The sequence below is a fragment of the Eleutherodactylus coqui genome, chromosome 10 (assembly GCF_035609145.1).
Source record: "Eleutherodactylus coqui strain aEleCoq1 chromosome 10, aEleCoq1.hap1, whole genome shotgun sequence".
NCBI classification, from domain to species: Eukaryota; Metazoa; Chordata; class Amphibia; order Anura; family Eleutherodactylidae; genus Eleutherodactylus; species Eleutherodactylus coqui.
In genome coordinates, this window is record NC_089846.1 from 107,510,306 (window position 1) to 107,526,017 (window position 15,712).

Below are 15,712 nucleotides of genomic sequence, written 5' to 3' on the forward strand. Positions count from 1 at the left end.
CTAAAGCCAGTACTGCATGAGGTGACACGTTGGATAGGCTCCGACAGCAGAGAGGCTGGCAATATGCAGTAAGAGAACCACGACAAACGTCTTCCTACATCGGAGCTGTACAGCCTTAAATCATAATGTCTTTAGACGTCAGACAGTGGATTGGAAAGGGTTAAAGCCTGATTGTTCTGATTAATATTGTTTCTCCTTAATGTCACAATGACTTGAGGTCCCTGTCTTGTTGTCCTATTGTGTAACGCTTATTAATATTTACTTCAGCTTCGTTTGTCAGTAACAAAAAGTGGGCTACAAAATTGTAACCCAATAGGTCTTTAGTTCTAGAATTTTTTTATTTGGACTTTCCACTCTCCGATTGTCATAACTTTTATCTATAGGTTTAGAATTTGTACTTTATTACGGCACCATTTTAAGGTGCCTCTCAGTTAACATTTAATTAGAGATGAGCGAGCACGCTCAGATAAAGTGGTTACTCAAGCAAGCATCGCTCTTCTCGAGTAACTGCTTACTGGTACGAGCAGGCTCAGGGGGGAGGAGGGGGGGCGGTGGGAGTGAGTTGGGGGCGGCAGGGGGTAGCAAGGGAGAGAGTGAGCTCTCTCTCTCTAGCCCTGCAAACACCCCCCACCCCCCGCCGCCCCCTGAGCCTGCTCGGATCAGTAAGCAGTTACTCAAGAAGGGTGAGGCTTGCTTGAGTAGCCGTTTTATCTGAGTGTGCTCGCTCATCTCTACATTTAATCATTATTTCTGTTTAATCAGAAAATTCCAATTTTCACCAAATGCTTAAAGAAATAATTTTATGCGCTCTTAAAGTTGTGAGGACACCCAGATGTGTCAAAGGGGTTATCCAAGTAATGTAAAGGACATCTCAATGGGTCCGCCAGGTTGTAAACTAACAAAACAGCTCATAGTTATGTCTCTCTGCTTTCCCCCGCCAGCGGCGTGGGTCTCGACTGTGCTGTTTACAGGCTATAGTCAGACTGTGATGTACCGTAAAACTGCTGCTGCAGCCAATGACAGCGCTCAGCAATCACCGCTGAGTGGCAGCATTGGCTGCAGCAGCTTTTTTGCAGATGACTCAGGCTGAGTGCAGACTGGAAAGATGACGTCAGCAAGAAAACACGGGTGACTAGATGAGTGTGAGTTGCTTTGATATTTTACACCATGAGGGTCCTATTGAGATGCCCTTTACATAACCCAAACAACCCCTCTAAGTTTTGTGACATTTGTTGAATATTTTTAAGCTGTATTAAATTTTTACTTTGTTTTTGCAATAATTTTTTAGACCTTTTTGTACTTTTGATTTTTATATCTGTTCCATACATTACATCATGTCTCTACATAGTACTATGCACAAGCATATTTAGCTTAGTTACCCAACTAAAGAATGACCGAACAGGCATTGTCACTATGTAATATTGACTAGGGTGCACACTGAGTGCCCCTCCTGTGGTTCGACTGCATTAATCATTGATAACAGTGTTTTATGGATGAAATAGCTGGGACCTGAGCTTTCTCTAATCAGGGCTGTCAATACAAGTGTTAATGAATGCTAATGCGATAGTGATTAGGATTTAAAGGGGTTGTACAAGATAAGAAAAACATGGCAGCTTTCTTCTGGAAAGAGTCCCACACTTGTCCATGGGTTGTGTCTGCTATTGCAGCATATCTCCATTGAAGTAAATGCATTTGAGCTGCAATACCAGACAAGACCTGTGGAGAGATGTGGTGCTGTTTTTAGAAGAGAGCAGCCAACTTTTTCTAATTCTGTGCAATCTGTTTAGCGCTAAATGCTGGCCTTGTTTAGGACTGTACCTCTACATACCCTTACATAATTGTCTATTGACCCGCAAAATCTGTGACCTGCGTCGGGAAACAAAGTATCTAAAAGTGGCTGAATAAACTATTTCAAGGTTTTTATGTAAGACGATGGTGGCATTTATAGTCCCGGATGTTAATTTCATTTTAGGGGGACATGGTCATTGAAATCAGTTATTTTTCATGTTTAAAGGAGAAGGAGATAAGCAGTACTATAGAATATGCAATATTCATCTCAGACAATGTAATTGAACTTTTGTACTTTTTGGGTCCACGGAGAAAAAAGGTTCTTGAAGCGTGGCATTAGCAACATTTTGCTATTGAATTGAGATAACACAAACCTTGTCCGCCTATCCTATGAACAACATCTAATACTTCAAGAGTACTACATGACATCTGGAGCAAGTCATTTCTGTTTAGAGTCCCATAGGAGCGTACATGACTCACAACATTTATTCTTTTTTTTATTTTGAAATAATGTTCATTTATGAAAAAAATAAGAAACAATGACAGGTTTCCAATATTACACACTTTGCTTTTATCGTATACTTACGGATACTCTTTAGGTAGATTTTGTTTTCGCCTAGAAGCTATATCATCACATAAGCTCTAGTCTCCAGAAAAGAGTGGCAACTTCGTAATGGTTAATATGTATGCAAAAATGCTGAATACCGCCACACAAGATATATGAAGCTTTACTGTCATTTTTTTAAATCCCATGAGCACTTGAGAGGTCTTAAAGGGCAACTCCCACTGTACAGTAGAGGCAGCTACTTTGCAGATGACAGAAAATGTCATGAGAATGTAGACTATGGGGATCACCTCTTTTTAGTAAATTCATAGATTGCATTCTCATAATGTGGAGTCATTCCAGAAAGTATCTACTACATACTTTGAATACATTGTCCCGAATTGCGGTGAAAGACCTCCCTAGTGTTATCAGGATGACACCGTTAGAACTAACAATATTAAAATACCATCTTTTGTCACATTTAAAGGCAGTTGGATATGTTTTCTTCATATTTACATATACAGAGATCTGATCTAGAAAATTGTTACAATAAACCATTTTATGTTTTAAAAACAGGCAGTCTTTGGTGACGCAAAGGCAAAGAGTGTCTTTTGTTTGTTTGTTACCTCCTGCCTACTTCACTCTGTCTCATGAAGTGAATATTGTTGGCACTATCAGAAAGTTCTAGATACTGATCCAATGAATTAATAAAATATCCATCATAGCCTTGGACCTTCCCTGTACTTAAAAGTTGTTGCTTCTCAGCTTCTGTCCACATTCTTATGCCTTCCTCTCCCTCTTGAAGTCTCTTCTGCTCCTTAGTCCAAGCCTGGGCCACCGCTCTTTGTCTTGCTAATTCAAGAACATGATCCTTTTCTTCTTCGATGGTTGTTCCATAGCGAACATTAAAGCACAAGGTGCCATGTTGAAGTTGGATGTCAGCAAACCGTCTAGTTCTCCCATTGACCATTGACGTCATCTGTGACACGGTGACATTGACTCCATTTTCCAGTATACGACCACTACCACTATTTCCGATTACAGTAAGATCTTCTTCCAAGGAGGCCAATTTAATGAAGAAGTGCGTATCCCGACCCTCAATGGTAAAATGTAAATTTTCCAAGTAGTGAGCATTGTTCAAGATAGCAGCAATACGCCGACTGTCTTCATTAGCCACTCCAATGATATCGGCGGTTACAACTCCATCTTTGATAGCAAATTTGATCCCTTTTCCAAATAGAGATGGCACAGCTGCAAATCTGGGATGTCTTATGTTTTCAGAACACTTTTCATGATTTTGTTTCGGAGCCATAGGAAGTTGATCTAAAGAAATGAAGTTTCTCAACTGCTTCTGGAGCTCACATTGTATTCCAAGAATTGTCTAAAAGATTAGAAATAACATATATTAGTGCAGTCTTAATATCTTTTTAGCAGTCAACATCTACTTTTTCACATAGCACTTATGTGTCGACAAATAGGTCAGCGAAGCCCAACAACTTCAACAAAGTGCTAAAAACTTATTCACTGTTTGTTTTCTCTTAACTTGGCATATCCCAAGATGTGTGGTGTGAGATTGGAAAAAAACAAACATAATCTGACAGATACTTCCAACAGATGCCATCTGGCAACCATTCATTACGACAGACTGCCATGTTAAAAAGGATATATTTAATGTACACATATATATATATTAGATGGCTCCAACAAATGTAATGCATTGGCCATCCATCGCTCATATGTTCCCTTATTAAGAAAATATACGTATAGTATATGTATTTTTAACTGGATGGTGTGAGATGGTATTTATAGCCAAAGAAATTGGAGTCTTCAACAAAATTCAATAAAGGTTGAGAGTGGATACATCTGTATGTGGTTTTACTTTTTTTTTTTTTTTTACTATGCACGCATTTCAGATATGGAACAAAAACTGTAATTTAGTGAGTGGCTACAAAAAAAATGATGATTTCCTATATCTGCACAGGAAACTTGAGTCACTCAGTGCATTCCACATGAATTTCTTATGTAGTGAATTGAGTAACAGAAGAATATTACAGGTGCTAAAAGAGGTTGAAAGAAAAATGACCAACCTTCCCAGGATCCCACTCCTGGGTTTTTGTTTGTAGCTGTAGTAGTTCATATGTCGATGCAAAGCCTTTTGCCTCCGGTTTGGGAAACCCAGGAAGTACATTGTGCAGTTGAAAACCAAAAAGTTCCAGCCAACTCCCAATGTCTAAATAGAGCAGACAACACACATTAATCCATAATCAAAAATAGTTAAAATACAGAGTGCCTAACCACATCTATAGTCCCTATTAACCTTTTACTATCAGTAGTATCCGGGTACTGATGGGCGAATGTTATTTACATAGTTGAGACCCCCATAATCCAGTGGTGTATACAGCGCCTAGTCCCATAACTACACAAATGTTTTTGCCTATACTGTAATAGTTACATTTGAAAATGCACAGATACAAGCATCAAAAGAACCATAGTGCTCCTGTGCTCTGCTGATAGGTGGGGATTCTGGGTCACAGTCCCACCAATGACACATTCGTGGTCTATTATACAAACCCCTATAAATGTACCAGTACTATAGGTAAAAAGGTAAAGTCCCCTGGTGCAAGCACTGAGTAATGACCGACCCCTAGGGTGATGTCACATCGTGACAATTTCTTGGCAGACTATTTTTGCGGGGTGGTTTGCCAATCATCTTCCCCAGTCATCTTTACCCCCCAGTAAGCTGGGTTCTCATTTTACCAACCTCGGAAGGATGGAAGGCTGAGTCAACCTTGAGCTGGCTAACTGAACCATATGGGGATTGAGCCCGCAACCTTCAGGTCGTGAGCTTAGGACTGCATTCTGCTGCCTAACACTCTGCGCCACATACTATACAGAATGTTATCTCTATATTGTCTAACTACATTAAGTTAGAATTCAGAATGTTGATTGACAGTAAATATTCCATTTCGGTGGTGCAACATATAATTTTTAATGTTTGTGTGTATATTTTTATTTGACAGTGTTTACTCAAGTATTATAGTTAATTGAGCGAGACTTATAAATACACATAAATTAGGAGGGAATGTAGCCCTTGATACATAAATACAAATTAAGGTTTTGTCTATGAAATACATTAACCAATTATTGGGCATTTCCTGCAAGTAAACTGTTTCTGAGTTCCTCACGACTCAAAATTATGATATTACATAGAGTTTGAATATACCATCTCTTTATACAACTCTTAATCATAAGGAGGCAAGATAATAAAATATGTTGTACCTGTAGTGTACTGTGCCACATCCTGGGTCTTGCCCACTGGGTAATTATTTTCGAAAGAATACAGGTTGAATGGTTTTGGGTCAGTATTTAATCTATTCCAGATCTGATGGTTGGGTGTAGCCCATCGTCCAGCGACAACATCATAATCTCTTTGTCCAAGATGTAGAAGTTTAGTTAGGGAATCATACAATCCTCCATAAAATCCAGTTATGATTTCAAAGTCTGGATTGGTATCTTCATAGATGTCACCATATGGTGTATAGAGAATTTCCTTTAAAACTTGGCCTCGACTGCTAAATACAGCCAGAGGTGTTCCTGTGTTGTCACATGCTACATAGTACTCCTCTCCACTGCTCAACTCCATGGCAATTAGGTGTCCTTGAAGATCATAATAAAGTGAAGTTATTTCTGAACTGCTGTGATTGTATAGATGAGTAACTCTTATCGGATTAGCTAGATCTGCATAGAAGAACTGCAAATGAGAACCAGTACTTGATTTGCTTGCGACACGTCTTCCAAGTCCATCATACCGGTAATGTACATTCCAACCAGCAACCTTGTTATATGCCTTGCTCAAAAGACCATTAGAATTGTATTCAAATATATCATTACCCCTTTGTTTGAGGAACCCATCTTCATCCATTCTATACTGAATTTCTCCAAGCCTGGTAATGCGATCTCCAATGTCATATCTCAGTGGGATCAAGCGGACACTATTCCCATGGCTAAGTAGGTTTATGTTTCCATTTAGATCATAGCTGTATCGCCACTGAAGTTTGTCATTAACATAAACAGCCTGAAGTTGACCATCAGGATCATATTCATATGAATATCTTGTTAAATTTGCATCTACACCCACTCGTATTCCACACATAATCATTCGACCCATATTATCATACTGAATTGTCATCCAGTAAGAGATTGCCTTTAGAATCTCATATTGTACCTCAATGACTTGCCCACTAGAGCTAAATATTTTAGTATGTTTCATCATCGAAGTTGTAATGACTTGATTTAGATCATAATTGATGACACTGAATTTTCCAAACTGTTCAGTTCTCCCAGAAACATCAACATATCGATATAAGTCTATAGGAAGAGGAATCTCATTGATCATCGCTTGCATGCTGGTCACTCGGAAGTTGTTGTAGCTGTAGTCAAACCTTGCATTAACAAGTCCTTCTTCACTGAATCTGAAGATCTGTCGTCCGATAAGGGGTCCTGGTGGGAAGATTTGAACATTTTTATACAAAAGTTCTTTGTTTCTGGGACACATTTCAATAATTAAGCTGTGTACATCTACTATCTGGTTTGTTCCTTTTATTGAGTTGTATTGCTACTGATGTACTTTAATAAAGTATTATCATGTGTTTAAGACCCAACTATGGTATGTTTTACGATGAGAATGTAGCTGATAGCAGTGGTATTGAGTATAACACGCCATCATTTGTGGTTGGGGATTGGCCACATGTAGCAAACATTACTGGTGCTGATCACACAAGAAGTGAGGAGAGGCCGATCCCCAACCATAAATGGGGAAGTGATACACTCAATGCTATCACTATTGACTGCATTCTCTTCATGAGATAGACTCGAACACAAGATCTATTGGTGCATATGAATTTAGAATATTGTTATGGAGGTCAGAGGGTCCCACTATTCTCGTTCTATATTGAATTTATCTAAGATGATAAGATGAGTGATATATCAGATGTACTTCCCTGGCTATGCAAATGTATTTGTCCATTTATATTGCCTTTCATAGAAGAGAAAATCCAAATAATAGAAAATATTTTGTTGGGTATACATGGTATATGTAGAGAGTTAACATTCTGCTGCATACCCCAAGGCATATACACCCTTATTCATTTATTATATCTTTTTCCTATCTTGTCCTATTTTACACAGACAACCAATTAATAATGAGTAGGCACTGTGTAATGCCCAATTTCCGCTGTGGTGGTACTGGCAGGGAGGTAGAATACTTACTACAAAAGTTGCAAAGATTGCAGCTAATGTAAGATTGGGGATACTTTGTGACTGGCCTATTGTCAAGGGACCTTTTTAATAAGTAGGGACTGTCCAAAACAGTCCTAGACCACATCAAACCAAAGTTTTCATTGGAGGGCAAAATTATGAAACAGAGACTGTAATACTTTGGCCACATAATGTGAACTGACTCATTAGAAACATGGATAATGCTTGGAGTGGTCAGCGGCAAAAGAAGACCTGGCCGCCAAAGTATGTGCTGGCTTGATACTATCAAAGCCAACACCAACATGATTGAACTGAAAAAGGCAGTACAAAACAGAAGCACTTGGAGAGGGCCGATCCTTAACCCCTTCATGACATGGCCCCCTTTTTTTTCCATTTTAGTTTTTTCCTCCCCCCCCTTAAAAAAATCATAACTCCTTTATTTATCCATCGACGTCGCTGTATGATGGCTTGTTTTTTGCGGGACGAGTTGTATTTTTCACTGGTGCTATTTAATGTACCATATAATGTACTGAAAAACATTTAAAAAATTCTAAGTGGAGTAAAATGAAAAAAAACCCGACATTCCGCCATCTTTCAGTGCGTCTTGTTTCTACGGCGCACAAACTGCAACAAAAGCGACATGATAACTTTATTCTATGGGTCAGTACGATTGCTACGATACCAAACTTGTATGTTTTTTTTTTACTATACCACTCTTTTTTTTTTTCAAAGACATTTAATTTTTTCAATTATTTTCTGCGGTCATCTTGTGCGTGCAATAAGTTTTTTATCTTTCCGTTGATGTAGTTCAGTGATAGCTCATTTTTTGCTGGATGTCATGTAGTTTCCTTTAGCACTACTTTGGAATATGCAAGACTTTTTGATCGCTTTTTATTACGTTTTTTCTCTGAGACAGGGTGACTGAAAAAGTGCATTTCTGGCGTTCTTTATTTTTTTTTTTTGGACGACGTTCACCGTGCGGGGTAAATAATGTGCTACTTTGATAGATTGGACTTTTACAGACGCGGCGATACCAAATATGTTTTTTTTAATTATTATTCAGACTTTTTAATTATAGATATGGCAAAAGGGGGGCGATTTAAAGTCTTATTATTTTTTTTTTCACAATTAAAAAAACTTTATTGCTCTTTTTTCACTTTACTTTTAAGCCCCCCTGGGGGACAACAACATGCGATACTTTGATCGCTCCTGAAGTATGACGTAATGCTATAGCATTACGTCATACTGCATTCTGACAGGCAGTTTATCAAGCCACGCCACGGGGATAGCTTGATAGGCAATCTCTCAAGGCAGCCCTGGGGCAATCTCTCAAGGCAGCCCATGACACCTGCACGGCTCCCCCGATCTCACTCCGGGGGGGGGGGGGCATAACAGCGTTCGGGGCTTTAAATGGCACTGTCAGAATTTAAAGGGTTAAACAGCTGACGCCCGCGCCATATATTTCTGCATACATACCTTGACGCTCCAGGACATAAATGTACGTCCTGGAGCGGGAAGGGGTTAAAGTGTCTGAGAGTTAACCCAGACCAAGTGGATAAATATAAGTCCAAAACGGAGAAATTTTTCAATTAATAGTGTCCCTGACACTTTCTTAGTTGTGGCTGCCGTTCAGACAACCCCTTTAAGTTTACTAGGACATTGTACAAATGTGCTCATCTAAAGATGGCCTGTCCTGGCAGCCATATCACTGTTCTCTTTCAGAATAAATAACATTTGCAGTAGATGAGCAATAAAATATATCAGTTATCACTGACGACTAGAGATGAGCGAGTATACTCGCTAAAGGCAATTGCTCGAACAAGCATTGCCTTTAGCGAGTATCTCCCCGCTCGAGACTGCAGGTTCGGGTGCCGGCGCGGGGGAGCGGTGAGTAGCTGTCAGCAGGAGGGAGCGGGGGGGGGGGGGGGGAGAGAGAGAGATCTCCCCTCCGTTCCGCCCCGCTCTCCCCCGCAGCTCCGTGCCCGCTGCCTACACCCGAACCTGCAGTCTCGAGGGGGAGATACTCGCTAAAGGCAATGCTTGCTCGAGCAATTGCCTTTAGCGAGTATACTCGCTCCTCTATACTGACGACATAAGTTATTTGATAAGCAATTACAATATCACCTACCTGTTTGTCTATATCGAATACTACAAACAAATCCCTCATGCATTAGATGAATTGTTTTAATGACTCCTGAAGACTCTTCATAGGTAAATGTAACTTGGGTAGTGTCATACAGAATTTCAGATAGCCTTGTTTGCTTTGTGTATTTATAAAAGACTCTTCGTCCTGTTCCAAGATGTAATGTGTGGAGTAGACGTCCATCTCCACTGTAATCTTGTATAAAGGCGCCAACGTTGTCTGGTGGGTTGTATATATTGCGGTAATATCCAACAGAGAGCATGGTCTGGAGACTATGGCGGACCATGTTCGGCATAGTTACTGAAGCAAGGTAATCTGAATGATCGTACTCAAAGATGTAACGTCGCTGGCTATGCAAGAAGAGGCTTATAGACTGAAATAAAAGAGAATACATGACATGAAGTTATCACATGCATCACACAAGCTCCAAACTGCAATGGCTTTTACTTTTCCTTGTTTTGAACGGTGACACTGCGGACTCTGAAGTATGGTTTCTTTTGTTATTTTATTGTATAGGTAACTATTTAATTTTTCTTTAGTTTACCACCATAGGAGCCCATGCAGCGGCCAATGTATTCAGCCCAAAAAATAGTTCCAGGACTATCTTTTGGGCCCGACGTAAAAACGCCCAGAGCTATATTGGCCGGCCGGGCGTTTTTACGTCACGAGAATATGGCCATGTGATCTGATGCATTGGAATCCAATGCATCATATCACAGCGTATATGTGGAAATAGTGGCCCAATATGCGCTCGTGGGGAAGAAGCCTTACAATGGGGTCCTTTTGTACAGAGTGCTTCTGTAGACAAGTCCTGATCATTGAGATCAGCGCTCATCAGCCGATCCTGAATCTATATTGTCCATCCAATTATTATTATTCTCCACAGAGTTTCATCATGGTCGGCAGTATATCTTCCGCCTACATGATGGAATGTGTTGCCAACAATGATGAATAATGATTTTTGGTGCCAGATAAAATATGTGATTACCCAGCAAATGCAAAACTAGCTGGGTTGTTGAGTGATCAGCAAACACTCAGACAGGCCGATTGTAGGACAATGGAACATTGGGCGTAAGTTTATGTCTAGATAGTCCATGTAAAGGGTCATTACGGCAGCCCATTCTTTCTACCCCACTCAGCACTTTAGGCTGCAATAACTCCTTAGTCTTCCTTTCCCCCATTATTGAGATGGTTCTTCTCAGTCACTGCAGATTGGTGTGTGAAGGGATACAGCTGCAGGATCAATCACTAGAGAGAACAGTCTGTGTGTTGAGGAGCCTAAAAGTAGCTTTTATTGATAGAACCTGATGACATAGAAGACTATTAATGATCCACTAGCAGAGATAAGCAAGTATACTCGCTAAAGGCAATTGCTCGAGCGAGCATTGCCTTTAGCGAGTATCTCCCCCGCTCGAGACGGAAGGTTTGAGTGCTGGCGCGGAGGAGCGGTGAGTAGTGGCAGTCAGCAGGAGGGAGCGGGGGGAGAGAGGGAGAGAGAGGGAGAGAGAGATCTCCCCTCCGTTCCACCCCGCTCTCCCCTGCAGCTCCGTGCCCGCTGCCGGCACCCGAACCTGCAGTCTCGAGCGGGGAAGATACTTGCTAAAGGCAATGCTCGCTCGAGCAATTGCCTTTACCGAGTATACTCGCTCATCTATATCCACTAGTTAACCACTGAAATCTGTACAACACCAAAGGTCTTGTTAGAAGGGCCCATAACTAGTGTAAACAGATGATATAGCAAGTTGATCAGCACTCATCTACTACATCTATACATTGCAATTAAGCAAGACTCTTTGCACGGTTGTCCCCTCTGATACATTTTCTATTAGGCTAGGCTTACACAATGACTTTGGCCTCAACAAGGGTCATGCGACTAAAGATTGCTGAGTAGATCTATGACCTTGCACTCTCACTGAAGTCAATGAAGTTGTGGTACAACTTGCAAGTTAATGTGACAAGCATATCACAAAAATTCCAACCTCATTGGATTTTCTGTGATCTGTGGGTCTCAGTCATAGCAACTTTCAAGTCATACCGTGACCCCATTGACTTCAATGACAGTGTGAGATTGCCGGGCTACTCAGTGATCTTTGGTCACATGACTAGTGTTGTAGCCAAAGTCACCGTGTAACCCTAGCCTTTTCAGTACAACATCCCCTGTTTACAAAAGCAGTTGTGCTACTGACCAACTATTTTAATGTCATCCTAAACGATGTGATCAACAAAAAACTGTGAATTATTGTTTGCCGCTTGATCACTGGGCATGTTCACATGTGGCAATAATTACACCATGTTAAAGGTCCTTAATAGAGTTGAGCGAACATACTCTGCCGAGCTTGATGCTCGTTCGAGTATTAGCGTACTCGATGGTGCTCGTTACTCGAAAGAGCATCAAGCTGTGTTCGACCCTGCCCCAGTTTTTTGGCTCCTCCCCACGATGACATGCCTGTTTTGGCCCCTCCCCACCGCGATGCAGCACGCCATTGGCAAATTTTTTGTCTGGGGGAGAGAGAGAGACACAAACCTAGGGAAAAAAAAAAGCTCGGCACCCGGCGTCCCACATACAAAAATGCTCGAGTCTCCCATTGTAGTCAACTCGAGTAGAGCTCTTGAATTTTACGAAAAGCTCGACTCGAATAACGCGGACCCGAGCATTTGGGTGCTCGCTCATCTCTAGTCCTTAATAAAAATACTCCCAGCAGTGAAATATACCCAACAGTCTGCAACTGTCCTATTCATTTAATGAGGTTTACAGAAATCCATGCACATGATGTAGAAATAACCCAATTCACATAAACAGATTCATTTCGCAGTCACAGGAAAAGTCTGTTATCTGTTGAATGTGAATATACCCTAAGGAGGAAAAATAGTTAAGCGCAATATATTTTGAAATCATATCGCTCTTGGCCCCAACTTCTCTAAAGGCGAATTTGCGCTTTAAAGGAATGAAATAATTATCTGTCTATGGCATACACTTATTGCTAAATCACTATTTTATTACTGTAGAACATATCTGAAATAAGCCACATTTCCATTCTGTCTATAATAGATTGCCATTTAGGTGATGTTTTAACAGTAAGACTTTTATTAAACTAATGGCATCTGTTCCTTTTCAACTCTTTCAAAGTACTGTGATCAACTGACTATTTAAGAGACTTGTATGTAAACGGGAATGAACCATTATTCAGTCATAAAAGACAGCTGGAATGCATTGTGGTGATATCCTTTCGTTTCTCTTGGTTTTCTATTGTGCTACTTGGTTTAACGATTATTCTTCTTCAGTAAAAGAATAAATAGGTCCTCAGTCAGTTTATTGTTAAGGCATTGTATCTCTCCCCACGCCATTTCTTCTCACTGTTAATTAGGTTACATAGAAAAAAAATGGATTGTCTTAAGCATTTACTTACCTTTTCCTCATAACTGTAACTCCATATTTTACCATTGGCCCAAATCCTGGATACCATCTTTCCGTTTTGATCATACTCTATTTTCTCTGTCCATGTTCCTCTTTGGATAGAGGTAACTAGCCCCGTTGCAGAGTATGTGATGTTGACCTCCTGATACTTGCTGCTTGGAGACCACAAGATGGGATGTCCAGTTTTATCGTAGAGGATTCGAAGAGTGAATTTTCGGTGGTCATCGTAGATTTTTCCCGTTCTGGTGATGTGATCAAAATCAATGGATAATAAGTTTCGGTTGTGAGCCTAAAATGTAAGCACAAACCAGTTATCAAATATAGACCCCTAAGATACAACTGATAATAAAAATGAGATCATAGCATGCTCTTGCTAATCTCTCCGCAATATCATCCGGGACATTAGGTTCATATGTGGAAATGTAAACATGATTTGTGCTTTTTTCACATGGAAGAGATAATAACAATATTCAGCACGAACTGCATATATGGCGTTGCTTGCATGAGGTATAGACACTACCTAGATAGTCACTAACCATGACGGGTTCATCAAAACTGTGGCTGTCTTTGAAAAGTTTGAGGGACTTTTCAAAAGTAGCCTAACTGCAACTGCCCACTTATAAATGCAATTTTTCACTGAAGCAGGGAATATCCACTAGGGTTTAAGTACAGTCAACATAACAGGCTAGTAGCACCCTGGGATAAACAGTGGACAAACAATCAGAAGGAAAAATACAAACAGACAAACAATCAAGGGGTCAATCCGCATGATGCCAGTGGGCACAAGAAAACTTCAATTGAGAGGCCCTCATAGTACACCTTTTGGAATCTGAATTGTGCAAGTAGAGCATGAGGCTTCTTGTCTAGTGGGAAGGCCCCTTCCGCAATAAAAAGAGCAAAGACAAGAGAGAAAAAGAAGAAGAAAAGGAAAGAGAGGGAGAGGTCTTAAGGAGAGAAAAAGGGACCAAGGATCAGCCTGTGGGTTCGCAGTAGGTAGAATGCTACATAACTCCCCAGAGACAGGCCAAGAATTCAGCCATCACATGAGAGGACTACCTGTGGCTGATATAATCAGCCCATTGGGACCAAATTTTCAGGAACCTCTCCATTTTGTCTACCAAGATGGCAGACAGCTTCTCATTAATTTTATACCATAACATATGCCATTTGACTTCAGAGCAGTAAAGTGTAGACCTTTTCCAAGAAGCCACTATAGTTTCCTCTATGGCTAAGGACACAAATGAGGTCAAGACATGGGTATGATGTGGCATGGGAGGGATTTTTTTTTATGGAGAAGAGCTTCCTATGTGTTCTTGACTAAGTTATGTCCTTTAATGTCTTCATATTCATAGCCTAAGTTCACTAGATGTGACACATTTTCCTGGGCATCTGGTATCTCGAAAAGCAGTTGAGAGAATAACTAGGAACTACTTTAGCCACATGAGCTGGGGACCATCTTGTGAGGACCTTGATATTAGTTTCCAACATCAAGGTGTTCAAAAGCACTGTGGAGCATGAGGTCCTTATTTGAGACCACTCAGCTTCAGTGAGATCTTTACCTATGTCCTCCTCTCATATGGGGATATAGGAATTGTTACAGATGGGAGAAGGGAGACCACAACTGATCCCGCTTTTATCACCGATTTGTCATGGATCAACTACTTTGAGCATTCTCTGCTACCAACTATCACAGCAGAGCCTCGATCCATTACTCCAGTGGAATTGCAAGCATGGAGATGTTAGAATACAGGCTGATTTGTACCCAGCTTTCCCAGACTTCTGCAGGCATACAAAGTGAAAGCTCAAATCACCACCTGATCCGATCAAACGGCTTCCACACTCTACAATACCCACACGATACTTGCTACGACCACCAGCTTTTACAGGTAAACTGAAAGCCAGACTTATGAATTATGAACACAATCTTTGAAGTTATGATTCATTTTAAAACGGACAAGGGTTAACTAATAATTTGCAGATGTAAAGACTAGCAGTGCATATATGCAAATATATATATATATACACACACAATAAAAAAATACAGAAAAAGATGTTACCATAGAAGTAAGGTTTACAGGCATACACAACAAGACAAATATTTGAAAATAAACAGGAAGAAATTAAAAGAAAGATACTGGGCTGGATATCAGTCCAATTCCTGGTCCATGCAGAGTCACTGAAGCAAAATATCGGTACAGCCTTATGCTGGAGGCGTATCTCAGAAGTCTGACAATTTGGGTAGGGAACCCACTTATTTTTAAAGCCTCTGCAGACCCCCCCCCCCCCCCGGCCCGCCGGCCTTTTTCTGACGTCATCAAGGCAGGTTGAGTATATGCAAGGAAGAACTGTAGGAAATCCCGATTTAATATTTTGGCCATATTTTCCAGGGAGGTGCTCCAATGGGGAAGATATGGCTGTTATGTTTAGTATCAGGAATTTACCTATCCATAGATATTAAGCATGATACAAAAATTATGTTTAGGTATGCAGATAGGCCATTTCATTGTGTTTGGAGGGGGCCACACCTCGATGCGTGTGGATGCGTTTAACCAGCTGGCCAGCCCGA

The 15,712-nt window shown here is 40.6% G+C and overlaps 1 protein-coding gene across 1 annotated transcript in view; it reads right to left on the bottom strand.

The window, feature by feature from the left end:
• Window positions 1-2,344: 2,344 nt before the first annotated feature.
• TENM1 (teneurin transmembrane protein 1) overlaps window positions 2,345-15,712 on the bottom strand; it is a 616,814-nt gene continuing 603,446 nt past the window's right edge. Inside the window, exons 29-33 of the mRNA XM_066581697.1 lie at window positions 13,139-13,435; window positions 9,717-10,104; window positions 5,612-6,832; window positions 4,420-4,562; window positions 2,345-3,713 (exon numbers count right to left, since the gene is read on the bottom strand). Of these exons, the coding sequence (XP_066437794.1) occupies window positions 2,955-3,713; window positions 4,420-4,562; window positions 5,612-6,832; window positions 9,717-10,104; window positions 13,139-13,435 (2,808 nt within the window). The 3' untranslated portion in view covers window positions 2,345-2,954. The remainder of the gene's footprint in view (window positions 3,714-4,419; window positions 4,563-5,611; window positions 6,833-9,716; window positions 10,105-13,138; window positions 13,436-15,712) is intronic.